Source organism: Siphateles boraxobius, unplaced genomic scaffold (genome assembly GCF_051911475.1).
Source record: "Siphateles boraxobius isolate OS27281-9 unplaced genomic scaffold, OSU_SipBor_1 65, whole genome shotgun sequence".
NCBI classification, from domain to species: Eukaryota; Metazoa; Chordata; class Actinopteri; order Cypriniformes; family Leuciscidae; genus Siphateles; species Siphateles boraxobius.
The window spans coordinates 8,093,399-8,105,882 of record NW_027509192.1 but is presented as its reverse complement, the minus strand read 5'-3'; the positions used below and the strand labels follow the sequence as shown (position 1 = coordinate 8,105,882).

The following is a 12,484-nucleotide window of genomic DNA, read 5'->3' as shown; positions in this document are numbered from 1 at the left end:
CAGGGAGTAACAGGCAGACAGTGAACGTTCATCTATCTGTATAACGTTCTCTCCACTCCCTGAACTGTATCTCCTGATACCACACTTTTAACATACATAACAGCATGGCAACGTTATGAAAAGAAACTTTACCAACCTAAATGTGAATCTTCCAATAACTGAGACTTTCTTATAAAGTGTTTGCAGTGCTTCAGATTCCGCTGAGCAGCACTGGACTGGCAGTTGAGGATAACGTATAGTGGAGAGATACAATCCAGATAAGGTATTGTTACTCTCTTCCCAAGAACTTAACCATGCATAAAGTAACTCTCTGAAAGCCACCAGTGGAAAAACGGCTTCGTTATCACCTATTCTTTCAAGGCATTCAGACCTCTTCTGCTGCTGGCAACTAACAACAAACTCTTGCTTGTATATACTTGTGTACTGTATGTTCATTTTTTTTTTCTTCCTTGTCTTTTGTTCATCTTCGCTATATTTTTCATGAAACTTTATTTCGCTTCGCTTGTGCTATGATAAAGAGACATCCCCTTTTGTATTGTTTGCTTGTTGATTTTGGGGGTGAAGCAATGAATAAACATACATATATATATATATATATCAGGGCTCGAATTTCGGTGCGGGATTGCGGGTATTGCGCATCATTTTAATCATTCCCGCAGGTCTTGCGTTTATAATGCGGGAAATTCCCGCAAACATTCATTCAATCTAGCATGTAAGCCTATGAGTAAATTTAACCTAACAGATTATAAGATCAAATCAGTCATTTTAAAACTTTATGCGAGACGCAATTTCACAAACAGCGTGAGTGTTTCTGCCAATGTCGCGTCTTCTCTGTCTCTCAAAATAGGTTGCACAAGGCGAGCCAATCGCGCTGCAGCTGCAGGCGGTGATTCTAGACTCTCGCGTTTCAGGAGTCGGGACATTTGATGGAAATGTCACTTGCACAATCGTCACTATTGTTTATAATTTGTGCGTCTTTTTAAGTCTTACCTATTTAAACATTCAAGCGATTTTAAACCGCATAACAAACAGCTCGTGAGTAAAAAAACTGAGTTCTTTTTCGCGAATTATAGCGCTTTAATGGTCAAAAGCACACAACATTGTCTTAATTCCGGTCTTGGGGAGTATCCTCTCAAACACAATCGGTTATGTCTTAAAAAAATAATACAAAAAGAAAATGCATGTGACACTATAATGAAAACAGTATGGGCCGTTCACGTTACGTCTTTTGCGCGTTCATCCTTTGCTGAAACGTCTTCGTCTTCATGGAGAACATGGCTCATGATTGCTTAGCAACAGGGAGCCCTTTTTAAAGGGTAACTAAACCCCTGGTCAAAGCCTGACTCCACCCACTGGCAATATTTGCTGGAAAAGTGGGCAGAGCCCAGCGGAGATAGAGGCGACGAACCGAGGGCGGGGCTGAGCGGGGGGGCGTGCACCTGAGACCCGCAGAGACAGCTGCTGTCAAACTAGCTAAAATGGAGTGACGCAAGTAGCTTTGCAACAGAGCGGTCATTTGAAGTCGAGAACTTTTCTCCCCCACCTTCACCTGAAGTGGAGGAGGGTGAATTGTCTATGGACACCAGCTCAAACTGCGGTCTTAACTCCCGCATCGCGATCGGCATCCGATTATTCTTATATTCAGTCATTCTGAGGTATTTTTTTCCAGGATTATTATTACTATTACGTTCATTATATTTTGCTGCTATGTGAAAAAAAATTATCAGCAAATCGCGCCGGCGCGTTTGTCGACACCAGAGGATTAACTTTAGCCTAATAAGAAGGAACATAAATTGTGATTAAAAATATATGCTCACTCACATCATGACGCCGCTACGGTGGTGGAGTTCATGCAGGAACAGCAGCATTTGGCAGCGCGAGCTGTGTGGAGAAGCCCATTTCCACCTCCATTGCGTTGGAGAAGCAATCCCATGTAAAATGCAGGTTGCACACTGGAGCGATAGGCGAGATTAACTACCTAGGTTACACGACATAATCTAAATAACTATATAAATGCTATGCTAACTAGATGCTAATATATATCTATCCTGATCGTTTTCAATACTCGTAATTCCAACTCCTGACTCGCTACAGTAGTTTTGACGGAATCAAATGCTTTTATACCAGGGGCTGCCATGGGCGTGGTGAGCTCGCACCAAGGGTGTGACAGAGTGACGTCAGAGAGTATTCTACGTCAGAGAGTACCCCTACTGCAGGAGCTTTCCGTTGAACCTGAAGAGGGCAGCACTCAGACGTTTTTACACCATATATTTGAAAATTAAAACACTTTATACCCAAATGTCAAAAAATGTACTCGAATCAATGAACAGCATTTATGAAGCTCCATTCTTACAGATAATTAACTAAAAAAAGTTGTTTTAGTGTTTAATTACCCTAAAAGAGGAGAAAGTGGCGCGGACTTCGCTTTACACGCAACATGTGAACGTTGGATCCGTGCACTAGCTCTTAAAGTGAGAGTAGCCTAAATGTGTCTGTCATTATTGTATATAAAACAACAAAAGATAGCATTAATTGTAAGGAATCAGGATTAATAGTCTATGTATTCAAATTATACAGGACTAAAAGACTATTCCGTGTTATTTTTTCCGTTTCTAGCATTTCTGAATACTAGTGTTAGACCTAAACTTTTCTCTTTATTTCATGTATTTATTTGTGCTACTTTTTTCAATGTAATTCAAAGATTGAAATCAAGCTTCCTTTTGTTGTGTAAACTAAAAAAAAATGACCCCATTGTAAAAACACAAATACAACGAGTGAGCAAACATTTAGCTAAACGTATTTTTTTTAAATTGTCTAAAAAAAACTCCCCCCTCAAATTAAAAAAATTCCCCCCATAAGAATGACGTAAAGGGGGATTTCCCCCCTATTTTCCAAAATGAAATTCAGGCACTGTATATATAAAAAATACTTTTTTTAATTTTTTTTTTTACATTTTTGGGTTTAATTCCAATAATATTTTGGTCATATCACTACCCACCAGAAAGTACAATTTTGGAAAGTGTCAAGAGCAGGGCAGGTTATCCGACAGCCACCCATCTCAATGTCAGGGGCCAGGTGCAACAGGTGGCCATGGATGGGCGGCCAGACACATCTAGGGTTTGGGATCACTGCACAGGCAACTGAATGGGGATCATTAACTCCCCTAACAACAAGCCTCCCCAAGTCTCTTGCGTGGCCTCCACTTGGTGGTCTTTTTGCCAAAATCTTGAACAGGATATTGTCCAACACCACCAGGTGCAATAATGTTCTTATGACCATTAACAAGACTAGTTTGCCAGGGAAAGTAAAATAAAACTGAGCATTAGGGCTGCGTGCCTTACATACATAATGACACATATAATACAGCACCAAAAAGTCTTATCAAAATGAAGAACACACTGTTGTGTTTGTTAACCAAACAGATGCTTGCACAACCTCAAACTTGCTGCTTTTACCATCAGTGACAAATACTATTGCAAAAATAAATTCTCAGTTTGAGAGAATGTTGGACCGCAATACTTTCTGGTTATGAAAGTATTCCTGGTAAACAAAGGTCAACAGGTTTAACTCACTATAATACCATGCTGGTGGTAAAGCTAACTTAAAACCATAATGATGAAGAAACTGCCTCAAACTTATAAACATGAAAATCAATATCATCCTAAAATAAAAGTTGTGACATTTCTTTGATCAATGATCAGTAATGTATATTTCTCTGAAATAAATAGTTTAACTTAAATCAGAAGACCAATTTCTTAACATGACTTTTAAAATGAATATTTTACAATCAAGGGATGGGGAATTTATTTGAAAAATAGTTTTATGTAGTGCCATGCCATCATCCAAGGGTATTTTCATGGCAAAAATTCAATTACAAAAATATAAATATCATAAATACAATAAAAACAGCAAATCATATTATACAATATATTTTAAATTAACATGATAAAAAATCCAAATCCTTTTCAGGCATAATCTTACTAAAGTCCTAATCGATGCTTATGCTTCCAAGCCGAGTCTGAATTTAAGTGTGACTTGAGACTTTCAGACCCAAAATAGATATTAATTAAGCTGCATTTATTAACTAGTTTTAAGCAAAGCATGTAGTAGTAGTAGGCTAATGCTCAATATAACACAGGCTTGATTGTTTATAGCATTGAAAGGCCAAAAAGAAAGACCAATTTCAGAGTGAGTTGTTCTGAACAAGAGGTCAGAGCAAACTGACATTATCTATTTTTAACATCGGGAGCACAACCAGGAAACATTAGTAGAAGCATAACAGACAAGACAACCATGGCTTCTCTCCAAACAACTGTTCCCAAGAGCAGATGAGTGGGTCTAGCTGGGCCATTGTTACAAACTCGCCTATCAAAGCACATTGACACCCCCCAGCACACCCTCCAAAACACACACACACGCTTTACACGTACACACTCTCCGCCACCTCCGCTATAGGCTGAGTGTCCCTCACGTCTCATGCACGCAGCCTCCCCCACCATCCAACTCTATCCTGTGGAGTGACATTCCCACTGGAGCCCCTATCTCTGCCACCCCCATCTACTCAACTGTCTGCGGGGAGAGAGCTGCAATCCCAGATGACACACTAAACATCAGATTTCCCATCATGCACCTACGAGCTCCCAGCAGGTTCTTGCATCATGCTGCCACGAGCAAAAAACAGCACGTCGCTCAGAGGAACACCTGACAGTCACACTCTAAGCGGGTTAACACAAACCCGACAAACTAGGATCACAATGGGGGCTTCGATTTCATCCCAGACGAAACACAAACAAGCAACGGCGTGCGTGGAGCGGCAGTCTCAAACTGGAGACAGACACTGGGAGCCATGGGGCGCTGCAACAATAGAGCAGCCTGAAACAAACACCACAGAGTACAAACCCCTTCACCCGTACCCCATGTGGAACCATCTGATACATTTACTTCTGCCCTCACATGTCAATCAGAGGCGGGGGAGGGGGGTTAGTGATCACAATGTGGATGGATACGGTGGTTAAGACAGACTTGGGAAGTACCAGATGTGTTGTGTACATATGATGGATTCTCTGTTGCATAATGGTCATTATTTAAAAACACGAAGAATGCAAAGTTAATGCAAAACTTGACGCCTTGATGCTGGGTGGTTGCTATGCAGTATCTAAATAAGCTTGTGTTTTTATGCATCCGAACACGTAGCCTTTCAAAGTATACTCCATTTGATGGCGTATTGCACTCTAAAAAGTTGTCTATTACTGGCCATTCATCAATATGATACGAAATATTGTGCATCCATGCTTTACAACCTCTCCAACGCTGGGACAGCATTTTCTTCCACTGAAATCTGAGACACCTGATAAAGCGGTCTAGAATTGCATATTTTGGAAAGGATTTTTTTTAAAAGAAGTCTCTCAAGCTCACTAAAGCTGCTTTTATTTGATCAAATACAGTAAAAACAGTACTCCAATTTAAAATAACTTGTTTTCTATTTTAATCATTTTCAAATGTAATTTATTCCTGTGATGCCAAAGCTGAATTTTCTGCATCATTACTCCAGTCTTCATTGTCACGTGATCCTACAAAAATCATTCTGATATGCTGATTTGGCTGTGATTGACTGGCCAACTGTCCAGTTTGTTCCTCCACCTATGGCCCGAGACACTGGGATTGGCTCCAGCATCCCTGTGACTCTAAAAAAGGACAAAGTGGTTTGAAGAATGGATGGATGTTGATTAGGTGTTTTCTTTTTTCTATTGTGCTGCTAATATTTTAACAAATTTTTTCTTTCAGAATACTTTGATGAATAGGAAGTTAAAAAGAACAGCATTTATTTGAAATTTAAATATTTTGTAACATTAAAAAAGTTTTTATAAACACTACCAATTGAATGCATTCTTGCTGAATATACAAGAAAAGAAAAAAAAGGACCCCAAACATTTGACCGGTAGTGTATGATGAGTTGTCTCTGATCACATGATTTGCCACACTACAGTATAGTAATTAATGAAAAGCAATAATGTTGAGAATATGTGAATGTCTTTTCTCATCTGGTTGACTGGAGCAGATTAGGCATAAGTTAAAATCTCTAGAATAGAGGTGGGTGAGAGTGGTTCTTTTCAAGCTGCAGCATCTGGAGTCTGAAACAAGGCTTGCTGACCCATCAGTTATTGATGGTGCAAATCCCACAGTCAGAGCTCACTTCCTCCTCCTCAAAACCACAGGAGCTCTACCAAGGGTGAGCCCCTCGCACATCAAAGCTGCTAATTCAACACAGGCTTCACAGATACGCACATGCACGCGCATACACGCTCACGGCCATCCTTCACAATCGGCACGGGTGTTGGAGCAAAACGAGAGAGCACCACTGCAGATCCTCCTGACACAAATCCATTTTCCTCATCTTAATCCATCTGTTTTTCAAAACAAGAGCTTGTCGCCAGCTCCCGCTCCACCAGGCCCCATTGAGATTAAATCTCCCTTTACAATCAAGCAGCACAAGGCCCTAAAGAAAAGGTGCCCCAGACGAACACCAGCACCCAGTTACGACCATCTCAGCTCTCCGGGGGGAGAGGTAAAGAAAGCCACCATCTGTGATTTAGTCATGCTCATGCCAGGGCCAATGATGGAGCAGCAGTGAGTGAGGAGGAACGTGAATGAGGCTCTATTCAACACGGGCAGAACACACAACCCCAAGATTGGTGGAGGAAAAGCATAAGGGGGCACTTGTACCCAAGGATGAAGGTGTGATAAAGAAGATGAAAGGGAGGAGTCCATGATAATCCACTGGGAAAATTCTGTCATGTAAGATCATGGATGAGACAAACAGCTGTCAGGGAACATGTGGATGGATACGTCAGAGCTTGACAAAGGCTTAATGAGCTCTTGCACAATAGCCTCTGTGATCTCCGACAGAGACAAGCGTTAATTAGGAGTGCATCAGTACTCTGAATTATAAACTCGCTCAGTCACCGATTCTCATTACAAAAGAAATGGAGAAACAACTAGTAAACCTGTGTGAAAGGAGTCTGGTCGCAAATGGATCAAAAGAAGAGTCAAGTCAAAGATGACTGATTCAAACTGTAAAAATGTAATCTTTGAAAATCTTCACAAAAACAATCAAAACAATGAATAACAGACATTTATGGAAACCATTCCACATTAGAATAAAAAAAAATGACAATCACACAACGAGACTCTCTCATAACTGCAACTTTATATTTCACAGAGTGGCTTTATATCACACAATGTGATATAAACATAATTCTCGTGGTTGAGCCTTTATCTCTCACAAAGTGAAAGTCTCGTTATTGCATCTTCTTTATTTCTCTTAATTATTACTTTATCAAAATATGACTACTCAGTTGCAACTTCATTGCATTCTCTTCAAACAAAAGTATGGGGTCAGTAAGATTGTTATTTCAAGAAATTAATACTTCCGCAAGGAAACATCAAATTGATAAAAAGTGACATTTATAACATTTCAAAAGATTTCTTTCAAATAAATTCTGTTGTTTTGAATTTTCTATTCAAAGAATCCTAAAATAAAATGTAGGATAATGTGACTATAGACTACAGGAATGGCTGCTGAAAGAAAATTCAGCTTTGCCATCACAATAATAAGTTACATTATAAAATAGAAAACAGTTCTTTTAAATGAATAAAACAATATTACTGTCTTTCCTGTACTTTGAAATAAATTCAGCCTATTTGAGAATGAGAGACTTTCAAATGTCAAAACACTAAAAAAATCTTACCGACCCAAACTTTTGAACAGTAGTGTAAACATGAAGAACAAGTACACAAATTGGCATTTGTTTTAGGAGAAACGGAAATGGCTGCAGATTTACCAAAAGGATCAAATGTTCCCTAGCAGGGTCAATTATTACACAATTAAAAAGTGTGAGTGAGTGATGGTCAGTTCTCTACAATAGATGAAGTCTGAGCAATTAGTAATGAGCTTGTCTTTCTCCAGATGCCCACATTGCTGCCCACCAAACATAATCAATTCATAAACTAAATTAAGTCCCACACTCATCTTCTACTGCGGCAAAAGCTTGGACAAAACGCCCACAGATCAATTCTCCATCTCCACCCACCCTCCAGACACCACCAAATTGATAATGAAGACATATAAAAACAGACAAGCAACAAAACACCAACTCTGCGTGGAGTCAGCAGGCTCGGTCCTCTGGCTGTGTTCAATGTGTATAAGAGGTGAAGGGGGGACGTCCTGAAGGACTCGGCCTCTCTCGGCTCTTGGAGGCGGTGGGATTTCAGGGCTCGTTTCACAGCCACACTGCCAGGAAATCAAGCGTGCTTCACACAGACAAAGAGCACGGAGAGAGCCCAAGCGAATAAGGCCTCTTCCTGCCGAGCCCTTCTCTCATCTAGGGCAGAGATACGGAGCGCGACTGTGAAATGTAACCAAGGAACAATGTGCAAGGAGCCGTTTTGTCAGCATGCCAAGAAGAATCTCCATTGTCGGCCCCCGGAACGGATCCTGAGAAGAAAAGGAGCTGGCCAACACCTTATACTTCATACTGGATCATTGCCTTTGTAAAATCCACTGTGTTCGACACACAAAGCTTGTGCTCTGAGTGTGACAATCATGATCAAATTCAATCTTTCAGTGGTTTTCAGTCTTAAGGTAAAAAAACATTAAAATATTTGACAAAACAAGATTATTGACTAGAGTCTCTTTGCCAATCCCAATTTTTATTATAAAATAAAATAGGCTACTTTTGTTCAAGTTATATCACTGTTCATTAAATGAATGAAAATCCGACAAATACTCAACAGGTGAGATTGTTAAGGTCTTTGTGACAAAAAAGGTGTGCTAGAATGTCAACGTGCAAAGTAATTTAAAACAAACGGCCATACGGCCACCTCATAAAGTAGGCCTTCTCCTACGTAAAAGACATCGTATCCTCTTAAAGACGGATTTGCGTTCTATTTACCGAACTATCCACCTGCTTTTTTTAGACACAGCCCTGGATGAGGCTCACAAGAGCTGAAAACAAACAGGAAAGGTACAAGAAAACGTCAGCTAAGCCACTGCGACACCACAACAAGGATTGTATTTGAGGGAGTTGCTGGAAAATCTGCTTTGATGACATTCCCATCAACATGTTTTGAATGGCTCACGCAAATGAGATGGAGTTTAACAGAAACCCAAATACGCCAACTGGATGCAAGAAAAAACAAAAGGTCAATTCATAATTTTTTGCACTAGTTGTACCTGAATTGAATTGAACATAAAATTTCAAAGTTCTTAAATTACAACGCCAAAACAGGTTCAACCAAAATGTCCTACTATTTTCTTTTAAAGCAATGTAAAGACAAGAGACTGACTCTTTACCATGTTCAACAGCCACTTCAACACTAATAAGAATTAGGACAATTGAGCTTAAGGCAAAGATAATAATAGAAGACTGGCGCAATGTGACGGATGACTTAAAAAACGTCTCAATCACTAGATTAAAGCAACCGATTGGATTATTCACAGTCCCATTCACACGCGGCTGCAAAGTTACAAGGATACTGAAGTGGGACTGAGAGCTTTTGTGTTGAATGACCTTGGACACCTACGCTGAATGCAATTAGGATGCGAGGAGGAATCGTGAAACGGTCAATGACTCAATGTCTCCCACCCTCTGAATGTAAATCCTTTGACACTGCATTGACACACACTGCCTGTAATCTGCGATCACCAAACTACACACAGTAAACATTTGCAGAAAGCTCAGTTTGCAATAGTGTTGCAAAAAATCAAACATGACCAAAAAAAAGGGGGGGATAACAATCATCCAAGTTACCAGTTAGAGACCAATAATCATTTTGGCAGATATTTTACATTCACACTTTAATACTGATACTGATAAATAGCATCAATGGTCACTAAAAAAATACAACACAAAAACAGTATTAAAAAGTAAAGTAACTTATTTAAAATTCTTGTTGGAATAATAACTAACCTTAAAATTTTTAAAAAGCCATTCATTCTCAAGCGAGAAATCTGTTCAGACCACAATAAAAACAAATCTGCATAAAATTATCTTTATGATTAACAACAGCAGCATGATTATTATTAATAATTATAATCCATGTTGTTATTATGAAAACCATAACATATATAGGATTTAATTGTTGATTTAATCATTTTGAGTAAAATAAAACAGAAAAAATCCAATTAAAAGTAGTCTCTGCATAATAATCTGTCATAAAAAGGCAATATCAGTCGATTTCTAGCATGAAATTCCTATTTGATCACGCCAGTTATAACTTTTCTGGGAAGCAGCACGCGGTGATCAGCAGATCAAACCCCTCTTGCAATAACAAAGCCAGTGGCCAGCACGTTTCACACATGTGGGGGTCGAGAAGGACTGATGCCTATGACAAATACACACGATCTGTAACGTTACTGTTTCCAAATGTAAGTTAAAGGAGGTGATAAAAAGGGGTGTGACTCAACTACTCTATTTAAATGTTTCTGGGTTACATTCATATTGGTAGATCAACGCGAGACTAATTTTGCAGCAGCATCGTTAATAAACTGAATCAATAACAAACAAAACAGACAGACAGTAGGAAACAATGGCCAAGTCGAAGGCAGCCTGTGATGCAACAATAAACTTGTAACCCAACAATCATGAACTTCGCTTGAGTTTACAACAAATGACTAAGATGAAACAAAACAAGCCCAGGTGATCGAGATAATCAAGTCACTGGAAAGTTTATGCGTAAATCTATTCGACGCCAATTGGGAGAATGAAAACCGGTCTTACGAGAATGAACAAGAGACTTTAAACTTAAAACAACGCACGGCTTAACGTTAACGTTAAAATTCAGAAATATCGCAGCTTTTATATTAGCAATTGGTTTAACTTAAACAAGGCAGAACAAAGTCTAACCTTACTATAATAACCCAACTCACTAACCAATATCGCGGTTTATAAACAAAGACAAAACACTACTAACAACTGAAGAAACAAGATTTTTAAAGCTTGTATTGGAGAAAACAGTCAACGTGTCCAGTGACGGTTTACTTCTGTTATTATATAAACCAAACTAAACACGTTAACTGACTTCATATCAACGTCACTATCAGAGACTTGCGTTGACGTCCCATTTAAGTTAACTAACTTATAACGTGAATGGTTAAAGTGAGCGTTTGTCAGGCAAACATAAAGTCAGACTGCTGGGAACATGGTCAACTTGAGTTGGTTTTGTTTAGTAAATTCATACAGGTATGGTGATTTACCTCGATTTCAAAGTCTGGTAAACTGAACGCCGTCCTGAAGAGAGAGCAGAAGTGCGCTATGGCGGGGACTTCCCACCAAGACTGGATCTCCTCCACAGAAGAAGTTATACATCCCTGGGACATCTTTCTGTTATCCTACGAGTGTCTCACATTAAAAAGAGTGGCTTAGACGAATCCGCCCAGCGTGTTCCTCACATAGAACTTGTTTAACTGAACAGCAAAACTTGTTGTCCTTGCGGTACAGCAGCCATTGCGAACCGTAGAGTTGTACAATCTGTTTCAATCCGCATTTCACAGGAGAAGAACAGATGGGTTGGGCGCTACCACTTGTCACGGGTAGGGAGGTTTACGCGCACCAAAACAAATAAAATATATACAAAAAAATTCAAACTAAACCGTCGTTACATTTTTTCAATCACCATTTTTGGCAATAGTAGATTTGTTTAACAATTTCTTAACTTGATCTAGTCGCTGTGAGAGAAAACTATCGCAGTTAGTCAGTTTTTACGGCAGGTGTCTTACCTCCGCTCGAAGTGGTATATTCATTTAAAGGGAATGCAAACACATTTGAATTTCGCTGAAAGGGAAGTTGCTCTGTTGTTATTACAGTAGAATCCTCGCGTTTGATCTAGAAGAGATGAGTACGACAGAAAGGATATTGATCATAATAAATTACACTGACATTTTTGTATTTAATTCGTTTTTTTATATAAATTATTTGTTTGATTTTAACTTCTTAATTGTTGTCGTGTACGAACGTATCATATGATAATGCCATGAAGACCAAGTTATTAGCTTTATAGTGGCTGTTGTTTGTAACATACAAAAGTTGACTGACCCTAATTTGTAATTAAAACTGTGCTAAAAACTGTTTCTAAATGGTGTTGTTGTTTTTAGTTATTATTGGCCAATACACAAAAAAAGCCATAAGTCCTAAGAATGAATGAAACATTTTAATTCTAATAGCAGGATGACGCGTTTGAAGACTACCTTTTTATTATTAATTCAAATAGTGTGAATAACAAATTGGTCTTCAAAATATGGACCCAGCGCCCCCTGTTGACACGAAGAGATAAAGCACACTGCTATCTATCTATCTATCTATCTATCTATCTATCTATCTATCTATCTATCTATCTATCTATCTATCTATCTATCTATCTATCTATCTATCTATCTATCTATCTTAAATGTCTAAATAGCCGTTTTTTATTGTTTATGTTTTTTATT

The 12,484-nt window shown here is 38.9% G+C and overlaps 1 protein-coding gene across 3 annotated transcripts in view; it reads right to left on the bottom strand.

The window, feature by feature from the left end:
- cecr2 (CECR2 histone acetyl-lysine reader) overlaps positions 1–11,558 on the bottom strand; it is a 31,642-nt gene extending 20,084 nt beyond the window's left edge. For 2 of the 3 annotated variants that reach the window (XM_077210626.1, XM_077210624.1), the window contains exon 1: positions 11,255–11,535. In XM_077210626.1, the coding sequence (XP_077066741.1) occupies positions 11,255–11,377 (123 nt within the window). In that variant the 5' untranslated portion in view covers positions 11,378–11,535. Of the gene's footprint in view, positions 1–11,254 lie in introns of all 3 variants that reach the window. The other variant, XM_077210625.1, reaches the window with a different exon arrangement.
- Positions 11,559–12,484: the final 926 nt, after the last annotated feature.